The sequence below is a fragment of the Phytophthora cinnamomi genome, assembly GCF_018691715.1.
Source record: "Phytophthora cinnamomi strain GKB4 chromosome Unknown Contig4, whole genome shotgun sequence".
Lineage (NCBI taxonomy): Eukaryota > Oomycota > Peronosporomycetes > Peronosporales > Peronosporaceae > Phytophthora > Phytophthora cinnamomi.
Window position 1 is genome coordinate 663,343 of NW_027150937.1, and position 11,483 is coordinate 674,825.

At 56.1% G+C, this 11,483-nt stretch overlaps 1 protein-coding gene across 1 annotated transcript; it reads right to left on the bottom strand.

Moving 5' to 3' along the window:
- Window positions 1-9,597: 9,597 nt before the first annotated feature.
- Window positions 9,598-9,987, bottom strand: IUM83_05315 (uncharacterized protein; the record flags this gene model as incomplete). The annotated part of the gene is made up of 1 exon (XM_067929447.1): window positions 9,598-9,987. One exon carries the CDS (start codon window positions 9,985-9,987, stop codon window positions 9,598-9,600), a length of 390 nt encoding a protein of 129 aa, XP_067799692.1.
- Between the last annotated feature and the right edge of the window lie 1,496 nt (window positions 9,988-11,483).

An 11,483-nucleotide genomic window follows, 5' to 3' on the forward strand; every position in this document is an offset into this window, starting at 1 on the left:
GTTGTCTATCATCCGTTGGTAGATCATCGGCGCGTTCTTGAGGCCGAAAGGCATGCGTAGCCACTCGAAGTGCCCCAGAGGACACACAAATGCCGAAATCTTGCGCGCACGTAGAGTCATCAGGATGGCCCAGAATCCACTGGCCGCGTCGAGCGAGCAGAACCAAAGGTAGGTCTCCAGGTCCGTGAGCAAGTCGTCGACGAGTGGCATGGCGTACTCCAGGATTGCCGTTACCGCGTTGACCATCTTGTAGTCGATGCAGAGGCGGATGTCCTGACCATTCTTCTTGAGGACAATGACGATTGGCGAGGCCCATGGGCTGTCCGAGAACGCGATGAGCCCCGTCTTGAGCAGTCCCTTGAGTAGTTCGTACAATTTCTTGAGATGCTTGAATGGGATTCGTCGGGCCCGTTGTTTGATCGGCGCGTGCCCCTGCACGTCTATGTCGCAGACAACGCCATATGCTGGTGGTGGGAGTGCATCCCCGCTTGCAATCATGATATTTTCATGGCGTCGGAGTACTTCAATCAGACTCTCTTGCTGGTCTGCCGACAACTCGGGATTCTTGATGTTTGCGGCCGAGTAGTCGAGTGTTGTCGGCACTGTTTCCGATAAATCAGGGAGGGATGCTAATTCATGTGCGTAGTCCTCCAGTTCGATGTCTGCCGCCGGGTGCTCAGTCGTCTCGTCGTCTCTGTCGGCGGTTCCTTCAGTGACCAGTACGCGCATTACTGCTATGAACGTCTGGTCGAGAGTCGTTGAAATGTCCCCGGCGTCTCGGCTGGATGCAATCTGAGTCATCGGTGGATGCCTCTTCGGATTGTACTCTGGTCCTTGGTCTTCGTCGCGGTTTACCGTCGACTCGGCGGTCTCTAGTCCTGATCCAGCTGCCTCTGGAGTCATGACTTCATCGTCAGTCGTCGTCACCCCCGTCGAGTCGCCGGTAGTAGCGTCGAGTCGTCGGCGATGTTCCTCCGCCATCAATTCTGAGTCATCCGTCACCGACGAGTCGTCGGCACTGTCACATTCACTGCTGACGTGTGGTTTCTCGCCCGAGTCTTCGTCAGATCGCTGCAAGACTCCTTTAGGCGTCGGGTAACTCACTCGTTCCACCGCTGGAGGCTGCTTGGCCAACCATTGTTGGTAGAGTTCAGCCTCCCAGTTGAGTAGTGTCTTGTCCTGTGCAGCAGCGTATGCGAGTACTTGCCACTCCTTGTACTTTGCGGAATCTAGCCGGACGTATTCGGTAACGACCCAATCGGAACCCAGACTATCACCGGGAAGTGCACCGGACAACTCGCCAGCCTATCCGTGGCGTTGGTAAGTCGAATCTTGACCGGACGTCCCCTGTAGAACTTGGTGGCAGTCGGGATGAACGTCTCCGTTCGGCAAATCCTCGGTACGTGAGTCGTCGGCTCGGGTTGTCGCCGCTGTAGCTTGAACTCGTCCCATTCGTGGGCCGGTATTTGCATTGGTTCCGTCGGACCGTACGCGACGTGGCTTCCTTCGGCCTCGTCCATCATGTTTTGAGTCTTGACCAGCGGAATCATTACCTCGTCGGGAAGCTTGGCCGTCGCGTTAATGAGGTCCAGACGGATACCGGCCGGGATCATAAAGTCGGTGCAAAGCACCACCTCTACCCCGGCGCAGTGGTCCACAATCCAGACCTCGAAAACATAAACGCGCTCCCATCCAAGGGTATCTTTCACCTTCGCTCGGCGAGTCGTCGTCATCTTGCCCTTGGTGATCCCTTGGAAATCCATGCAACGTCCATGCCCCACTACTTCGCGGAGTCTCAGTTGCCTGGCAAGTTTCTCAGAGATGATACTTACGTTTGCCCCAGTGCCCAGCAATATCCTCGTGCGCGAGTCGTCCACGGCTCCGTTCACCAGTGTCCGCATCCTTACGCGCTTGTCAAATTTCTGCGCCGACCACAATCCCATCCGTTCTCCGGCTAAGAGTCGTACTTCCGGAGCGAGTCGTGGCGTGAGTGTTCCTGCACTGCACTTCGAGTTAAGGCGGACTATTACTGGATCGGCCTGTTCGCTGATGTGGAGCGGCATGTGCGCTCGTGCCCGGGCTGTAGCTCAAGTAAAAGCGTCCCACAATTCCGCAGGTACTCACCAGGGAACATCCTGGCCGAGCACCCGATGCAAATTGTATCGATGGACTTCGTTATACCTCTGCCGAGGACTCGACGAGGGAACACCGCACTGTTGCTATTTCAGTTCGCATTCGCGGGGTTTGTCATGGGTAAAGCCATGGCCGACACTTCAGCCCTCTGTGTAGCACAAGCGTTCGAGGAATGCGTCTGTCGAAGGTTTGGTGCGCCGTCGTTGATACGTCACGACCGTGACCCTCGTTTCATGAGTGAGGTCTTCCAAGCATTCACCGAGATGATGCAATCGAGGTCTCGGGCTACACTAAACTATCGACCACAAGCAAAATGGCCAGCAGGAACGCTCGGTTAAGACCGTAATGCAGTCTGTGCGGGTGTATGCGGAGGACCCGCTCCAGCAAGATTGGGATGAGATTGTGGAAAAGCTCATCTTCGCTATCAACAATTCGCATGATGCTACAAGGAAGGACACCCCATTTTATCTCGTGCATGGTTGGGACGCTCGGTCGAGCCTTCGGGCGATGTCGTCGTCTCTTAAGCGAGGGCTCGGCCAGCAGTCCAACGCCCTAGCGTGGCGACGTGAAGTCAACCGACAACAAGAGATTGACCTGGCTATGGCTAAAGAGTATCAGGCGACCGAGAAGGCTCGGCGTGCCGAGAAGCATAACGCCACGCTGAGTGGACTGGAAAGGGCAACCATGCCTGGGTCAGTACAGGACGACGTTTCCGACGGTGAACGAGGAGTCGGCGGAACTGATAGAACCGACGAAGAGTCGGTGGTGAACTCTCTGTTCAAACCTGGAGATCGAGTGTGGTTATACATGGAACGCGTGAAACCTGTGCTGACAAAGAAACTTGCACATCGCTGGCATGGACCTTTCCGTGTCAAGAAAAAGGTCGACGAGTATGCATATGAATTGGAGCTGCCTGATCGAAGTGGATACCTGTTCTACCCGGTGGTACATGTGTCGCGATTAAAAGCTGTGAGCGAATTCGGCGATCGACCGAGAATTCGGCTGACCCCAGAAGTCACCGAGGGGTCGAGAGTTGACTTTGACGAGGGGCTGCTGCCCGAGGACAGCTGGGAGCCAGACCAGCTCGCTGGCGAGTACGAGGTGGAGGCGATCTTAGACGATCGAGTTCCACTCTCGAACAGCACCGAGCGCTCGGTCAGAGAGTTTCTGGTGAAGTGGGCCGGTTACGACGAGACCTCGTGGGAGCCAGTCGCCAATTTGTCTTGCGGCGGCCTGCTGTACGACTACTTGCGCGAGAAACGCCGCGACCGACGGTTGCAAATGGTCCAAGTCGCTGACGAGGACTAGCGGCAACCTGTCGCGAATGATGAACTGCCGGTGGGGCGATGCAGCCCACCCAAGCAGACGAAAATGACTACTGCACCAAAATGATTGTATATTTGCATGTTATTTGGAACGAGCTTACGAGTGGAGATTACGATTGGAGAGAGATGAGGAGATACGCAAAGATGATGAAAAGACGATTAGTGAAAGCCTGAGAGCTGGCTACCCTGACACTACAATCACTGAGAGACTCTGAGCTAACTACAGCCGCAAACATGAAAGCGGAAACGAGGGACCGAGGGCTCAAGGGTCCGAGTTAGAGGCAACCCGAGCGAGTGCCGTGAGGCGCGCCTCTTGGGGCTCCCCGGTTCTGGGTTAAGCCTCCGACCCTCCAGCTTCCGGAGCAGAGCCACCGGCCGCGCGCTCGTCGTCGAAGTCTTCGTCGCTTGAGTGCTCGGCCAGAGGAACTGCACGAGCTCCCGAGCGAGGAGTGGCAGCTTGAGCCTCATCCACGCGACCGTCGTGAGCGCCCGCAGCCTCTTCAACCGAGCCTTGGGCCGATCGCTCTGTCGACACTCCGCCGTGGGAACGTACAGACTTCCCCTCCTCAGCCTCCGAGCCCTCGGCTGCCGAGTCATCAGCTTCAGCAGGGGCCCTAGTAACCGGCGAAGCGTGGAAGCGGGTGAACTTGGGAACCCACGGCGCGGTGACCAGCTTGGGGTCCAGCGAGGGATCGACATTGACAGCCGACGCAACTTGTTGTAGGGTCATCCCACGGGGGACGAAGACCGGGACCGCTGGGTTGCAGGGGGCGAAGATGGTGTTGTAAGGATGCGCCGCAGGCACATCCACCCAACAGTTCCGCCAGGGCTCGTGGCCATCCAGCTCCGTCACCTCGGTGCACCAGTCCGCAGTCATAGGGGTCCACAGCAAATTATCCACAGAGTAAATGGGAACCGAGGGCTCGAACATGACTTCCGGGGTGCAGTGGATGCGCTCCTGCGAATCCGGGTAACACCGAGGCCACAGACGGAAGGGGATCCGGAGGGGGAGACGATCGGCACGCCCATTCCGGTTGGAATGGTAGTCTGTCCAAGCTTCGAGCGCCTCGACGTAAGTGGGAGAACCCTCACCGAGCTCTTCGGCAAGTTGCTGAAGCCATCGCTCGACAGCAGCCGGGGAAATCCAGTGCAAACGCTCGTACAACGCGAAACCCAAGTCGTTCTTCTCGGTGGGGCCGACTGCTCGGCCGTTGAACTGTCGCCAGAACTTGACCACCAACGGAAGACCATCTGCCCGTATCGAAATGCGCTCGTCCGGCATGAATTCGGCAGCGCTGAACAAACATCGGCAAGGAGGCTCGCCAAGAATTGCTGGTACGGATGGGCCGAGCTTTCCCAATCCGCGAAGGCAGCAATGCCCTCGGCCGAGTACTCCACCGCGACTTCACTGTCAGCAGGCCGAGGCACCCGAACTTCCAAATATCATCTGCCAGCAGACCCGAGCACCCGGGGCCGTGAAAGGAGGCTCGAGAAGATCCAACGCGTCGTCCGGCGAGGTATTCGTGGAGCGACCAGAAGTTTTCTTGGACGAAGCCGAGGTGTCGGTCTTCCGAGCTGGCCCAGTCGTGGCATCCTTAGAAGCAGTTTGCCGACTTTTCGCAGGCTCGCCACGTTCACGCCGGAGACTCGGTGGCGGCGATGTCTTGTGCTGCCGACGTTTCTTGGAGGGAGCTTTTGAGGGAGGAGCTGCAGGCTTCTTCGCCTTGCCTGGCTTCAGCTGCTGGGGAAACCTCTTCGACAGACTCTCCCTCCAGAAATTCTCGGACGGCTTCCCAAACCGAAACCCATCTCCAGCATCACGTCCAGTAAGGTCCGTGACCTCGGGCTCCGCCTCCGAGGTTCCATCGAGTCCCAAGACGAAGTCATCGGGAGCATTCTCCTGCTCGACCGATGATTTTGACTGGAGTGAGGCCACGGTAGAAGCAGGACGAACCGGACGGCCGTCCCGACGAGGCTTGATCACCACCGACTCCTTGAATGGAGAATCCCGGTCGACAGGGGCCGGCGCCTTCTCTTCGAGATCTCAGCCAGCTTCCAACTCGTCGTCCGGAGACCCCGGTGGGACCGGAGGCGAAGTCGGAACCTCAGCGTCCTCAAGCCTAGCTGGCGAGCTGGGCAGTGAGTTCGTTGAAGAGTCGGACGGATGCGGCGATGAAGGTGCGTGGACCGAGCTGTCGGCGTCGACCTCCAAGACTTTCAGCGGCGACTGAGACCGAGAACCACTACTCGCCGTTGGAGGCCTGTCGGTCTGCCGAGTCTGCGTGCTGCCAGTCCCGCCTCCACTTGGAGGAGACGACCCGTGTGGTAGCGACGACGAGTCCTGGTCCGTGGGTTGCAGAATAGTACCAGAATCTGGCCGGGATTTGGCTGCTTTCGCTGCTGCTTTGGCCCTCAGATCCATCGACGGCTTGCCAAGGCGAGAGGTACGCCTGGCTTGAACTTGGGACTTCGATGCCGCAAGCGTCGGCGGGAGCTTGGTGTGGGACGATGGCTTCGCCGAGACCTTGGCTGAGCGTTTCTGACGCTTGGCTGGCGGGGCAACAATGCCCTCGTCGTCCGACAGCTCGACCGAGGAGTCAGGCGGAATGCTGATGCGAGCCGTCTGTGATGGTCTGGAGACATTTTGGGAGCGGGCGACGCTTGAGCTGGCCGTCGACGCCGAGGAGATCGGGTGAGGACGCTTGGAGCCCTCCGCGATCTCAGACAATCGCAAGCCCAGCTCGTCGAGCTCTTCGAGCAACGAGGAAACCACGGGCGGAAGTGACGAGTCATCGGGGAGGTCGAAGCCGCACAAACTGGCTCGTTGATCGTCTTGCTGGCGGAGGAATGTGTTAAACCTCTCCACCGCCTTCGTGTACGAAATTAGCCCCGACTTGAACCCCTCTCGGTCTTTCTTGATGACCGCCCGAAGCTCCCTGATCGAGCTCTCATACTTGGAGCACCGAACCTTCAAATTGTCAGACATCTCAGCACTCTGTCGGAGTGCATTCACCGCGATGTCCATCTTGCGAGAAAGGGAGTCTCGCTCCTCCCGGGTGGCTCGAAACTTGTCAGCGAGCTGGTTGCGCTCGAACGAGGCTTGGTTGCAGAGCACCTCGAACTTGCGACGCTCATCAACTTCTCGGCGTAGCAACGCATCACTGTATGTGAGCTGATCTTGGTAGTAACGAACCTCCGCCCGAAGGTCAGCCATCTCTGCGTCCCAGCCGGGGGCAGGCGACGGCGCATCTGGAGCTAATGCATGGATCACCGCGCCGAGGGTTTGGGCGTCCTCCAGGCGCTGGTCGAGATCAAAGTCGAGGCGGAGCGGAGAATGACGCACCAAGCCCACCATGAGGTGACCGAGGTCTGCGAAACGCTGCTCGGTGTGATCCTGCAGCTCTCGGACCATATCCTCGGCGGCGTCCCGGACAGTGTCTTCAAGAACATCGCGACGAGGGTTCGGAGGGCGCCGAGAGGCCGCCTCCGCGACCTCACCCTCCTCGAGTCGGCAATACTGGGTCGGGTTGGATGAAGTGCCGCCAGGCTCGTCCAACCCAGGACTCCGCGGAGAGCAAGGAGGCGAACCGTTGACGTGACCCGAACCCGCGGCCTCAGAGCTCGATACCACCCCGCTGTGCGAATCAGAGGCGGGAGTTGGTGGCGAACGAGCCGAGGCGCTGGAGTTGGACGCAGCACCACCTCTCGGCGGAAGGTCGCGCACAGGAAATGACGGGAGACCTCGGGGTGCCCCGCTGTGCGAGTCAGAGGCGGAAGTTGGCCCCGCCGAGGCCTCAACCAACCTAGCCGTGAACTCAGGAGGGAAGGGCACGATGAATGCATTTGGGTCATACTGTGGTTTGCAAAGAAGACATGGAGGATTAGCATGAGGAAACCACTACATAGCTTACCCTGAGAGTGCGGCCGAGAGCTTCCGACGTGAAGGCCTGCCGCCCTTGCCGAGGGCTCGGGGGAGTAGACATGCTGACAGCAATGACGTGCACCACGACTCTCACCACCTGACAGGTTCGAGTCGAGGTGGGGGCCGTTGTGAGATTGGGTTTTGACTGCGGAGTGGAGCCACCGGACCGAGGTCTAACGGCGTCGAGAGTTTGAGAGAAGATGACCGAGGTCTCCTATTGGCTACTCACATTTACCGCGCCAGAGTGACAGAAAGCTAGTTAGTGACTGTGAGGCTCGGCGGGTCCTAATAAATTCTCGCCGAGCTCTCCAGATAGTCATAGTGGATACATCTTTTGCCTCCTATTAGGAATCCGGACTTAAGACGAAGGCTCGTCCAGTTGTTGGATTAGACTGAAGGCTCGGCCTATATTAGATATTTGTATAGACATTAGGGATTAGTTATATTCGAGGCCTCACCGCCTCTAACTATTAAATCAGAGAAGAATATCCCCCCCCCCAAGCCATCAGGGTCAAGTCCGTCTACGGTAAGTCTAGCTAGCTTAGCTGTAGGGTCTGGATACGCTCGGCCGACGCGGGGTATGTCTGCCGGTGAGCTTAAGGTACATTGACCGAGAGTTCGCCCTGGTAAGGCCAAGAGCGGATAGTGTCCAAGTGTTGGAAGGTAGAGAGTCCTCCCTGTACGTTTGTACGTTGACCTGGGTGCGTGGCGTGGCCCCCCAGTGTATTTGACTCTTGGGCCGAGGGTTCACCTCGGCGCCCCAGTCAAAGGCCTTGACCGGCCCGGTACCCTTCCTTTCTGAGGGACCACAGTGGGTTTAGCGCGAAAGCGTTTATATTTACGCACCCCAGCCGTTGCTCGTGGCTGGCGGTGCCTGTGTGTGGGCTCTGCCTACCTGACCGATACTTCAACACAAGGCATATTTCCAGCCCGGTGTAAGGGATCGGACCTGGTCTTCAGGTTTAATCCCAACAATCTTCGCCGACCTTTCGAGGGAAGCGAGTGTTGTTGGTAGGACTCGTCCCATTTGTTGAGGCTGAGGGACGAGGACTCGTAAAATTGTGAATTCCTACACGACAAAGATATCGTCACTCAGCTGCAACAACATTGGGCAGACACATTTCGAGGCTCGTCTGTGGTATGGCGCATGTGGGCCAACCACATTACGCGAAACTTGAACCGCTCTACATGGGCAGTTTTAATTTCCGAGCCACCACCAGACTATATTGTTCCGATGTTCAACGCTACGGAGACATATCTTGCACAGCATCTGGCAAGGCTAAATCGATCCGCACGCATGGCGCTGGACTGCATAGCAGCAGTACTCGCTGAGAACGATTAATTTCAGCGTGCCCATGATGCGTTTGGTCAGCGCCTTGCAATTCAAAAATAATCTCTTGTATCCCGAAAAGAGGTCATGGAGGCGCATATTAGCGAGCTACCACCGCCACCACGAGACACCGTCATTCACCCGCTTACAGCGATTGAAAATATTGCTGACACTGAGTATGAAGAGTAACCAAGAAAAACAACTACAGACAGTAGGTGTAGCAGTGATTAAATTTTAATTAGCGTTGAGTTGAATATCCTAGGACCTCATCTTCAGCGCAAATGTCACCCTCGTCATCCTCCATGTCTGGAGCTGTTCTCTTCTCCTTTGAAAGCGGTCCCACCGGATTAGAGTGTCCGTCCACCATCCAGCCACAATGCTCAAACACTCGCGTCATCGGAAAACCGCCGAAATGTTTCCACGACGAATGGCATGAGGTCCCGCGAGCTAGACTCGTTGTAGTAACGCTGGAACGCGTTTTCCATGTAGCCGAACATGAATTCAATAGGATTGAAAAAAGGACAGTATGTAGGCAAGAAAATGGGAACGACTCCGACGCTGCGCAGGTAGTGCATAATCTCGGGGTGACGATGAATAGTAGCTCCGTCAAGGACCCGCACGGAGTTAGATCCTGGATATTGTCGAACATTTCCGCGATGAGAGTACACGAACTCCAGACAGCATCGTGCAAAGTTTACGCGAGCGAAGGTGCCCTCCGTGTCAAAGTAGTCCAACACGCCATTTGCCCCGATGAACGCCAAGACTGAAATCCGAGGCTTACGTTGGAAGTCGCCTGTGATAGCGACCTTCTCATCTCGCATGGTGTATTCTCTCTTACGTAACATACCTCGGTTATCAAAGGACACCTCGTCCAAAAACACTAAATTTTAGTGGCTCCAATTGACTCTGCTGAGCTCCTCCACGAATCTGAAAACATCGCGCTCCTTCACGTGCATAGCCCGCCGTTCGAGGATCTTCCAGGTGAGCCCAAAGTCGTGAATTATTCGCCAGACCGACGTCTTGGATATTGCAACGTGGTGCGTTTCGATGAAGGTCGCTTGAGCTTCGTTCAGATACGAGAGCGGCTTCTTCTGATAGTAGTCGCACAGCCATTGCCTCTGAGAAGCCGTGAACTTCTTGTCAGAGGGCCTCTTGGCGCGCTGAAAGGTCCCAGTGTCTTCATACACCTTGATCCAGTTCCCGATGGTCCTCTCCGTCTTGTCGTAGATGCGAAAAAGGTCTGGGCGAGAGTACCCGAGGTTGTAGTAGTCGTACAGGCAGTGGAAGATGGTGTTTGTAGTGGGCCTACTTTGGCTCACTACTTTAGCTTACACGTCGCCCTACGTGTATGAGGAAGCGTAGGAGTTTATTAATAATTTGAATTAATTATACTTGAGTCCACAAGTATAATATAAATCAAATAAAACACCAAGTAGCTAGTTTAAGGTAAAATGAGAACTGTATTGTTTGTAAATTGATCTTCCTCTAAAATCTGCTAAAAACTGTTTATCATCTATGAAAGGGGTTGGCAGTGGCTGGCTGTCAGAGCCCCGCTAATATGCATGTCTCTGATTGGTAGAAAGATGCTGCTTTCTACCAATAGGATCTTTTGGGTATGTGTGGACCACTCACTGTGGTGGCCCACTTCAATGTATCCATTGGTGTGTCTTACACCAATGTGAGGAAGTATCCAAAACGTTTAACAGATAACCTATCTGTTAAATTCACAAGTGGCTTGCAGCCACTTGTGCGTGTAACCCCGTGACACCATCCCCCCCTTAAGGTTAGACGCGCGGGGTCCCCGCACGTCAATCTTTGGAATTGACCATTCGTCAATTCTCCGCGTTTGGAGAAGAAATCCACGCTCATTCAAAGATGAGCGCGCCTCCGAAGAAGACCTCGAAGTCGGTGGGGAGTCATCTCTCCATCGACGACTACTTCGAACGCCAGAAGGCGAAGTACGGTGACGTCGTCGACTTCGACGACGACGATGAAGATATGGAGGGCGAGGAGGACTCGCCCTCTAAGCGTAAAGACTCAGTGTCGAGCGAATCGCTCGACCCTCATGCCAAGAACATTCGCCCGCGTGAAGGGGACGAATCGGACGCTTCAAGCTCGAAGCGTTCGCGAACTGAGAGCGATACCCCACTCGCTTCCGCTGGGGCTCTCAGTACTCCGCGCGCTGCAGGTGCAGCGCGCGATCCATGTATGCCGTCCGCGTCCGAGATCGCGGACCGGTATGGGAACTCGGTACCTCCGAATGAGGTGCCGCTGTACGTATGCAGCGCCATCAAAGATGACGCCGTGGCTGCCGAGCTGCACTTTGATGCGGAAACGCATCAAAGGCGCGATTATTACATCGGACGCTTTCATGAGCTCCGATGGTTTCAAAGCAAGAAGACCTCTTCTCGCAGCAAAGTGCCCGAGTGGCAGGCACTTTGTCAAAGTTGGAACGCCTTTGTTGAAAACTTCAACAAGAGGCCGAGTGCTTACCGTGATCGGATTAAGCAAGCGCGTGATCGCTTCGAGACGTACTGGAAGCGTGGAAAGCTGGAGCAACTTCATGTTGCTGCGGAGGAGGCAAATGTGCCGTGCGCTGTGCCCGAGGACTTTCAGTGCGCGAAGTGCTTCCCAGGCGCGCTCCGCTTGAGCGACCGCGACCTGAACGGGTACACGTCATTCCGTGTGCCCGAGAGTCTCAAAGAGCTCCGTGCTAAGTTCTTAGCACGTGAGGGTTCGGGCGCTGGCGATGATCGCAGCGCTCGTGCTACTT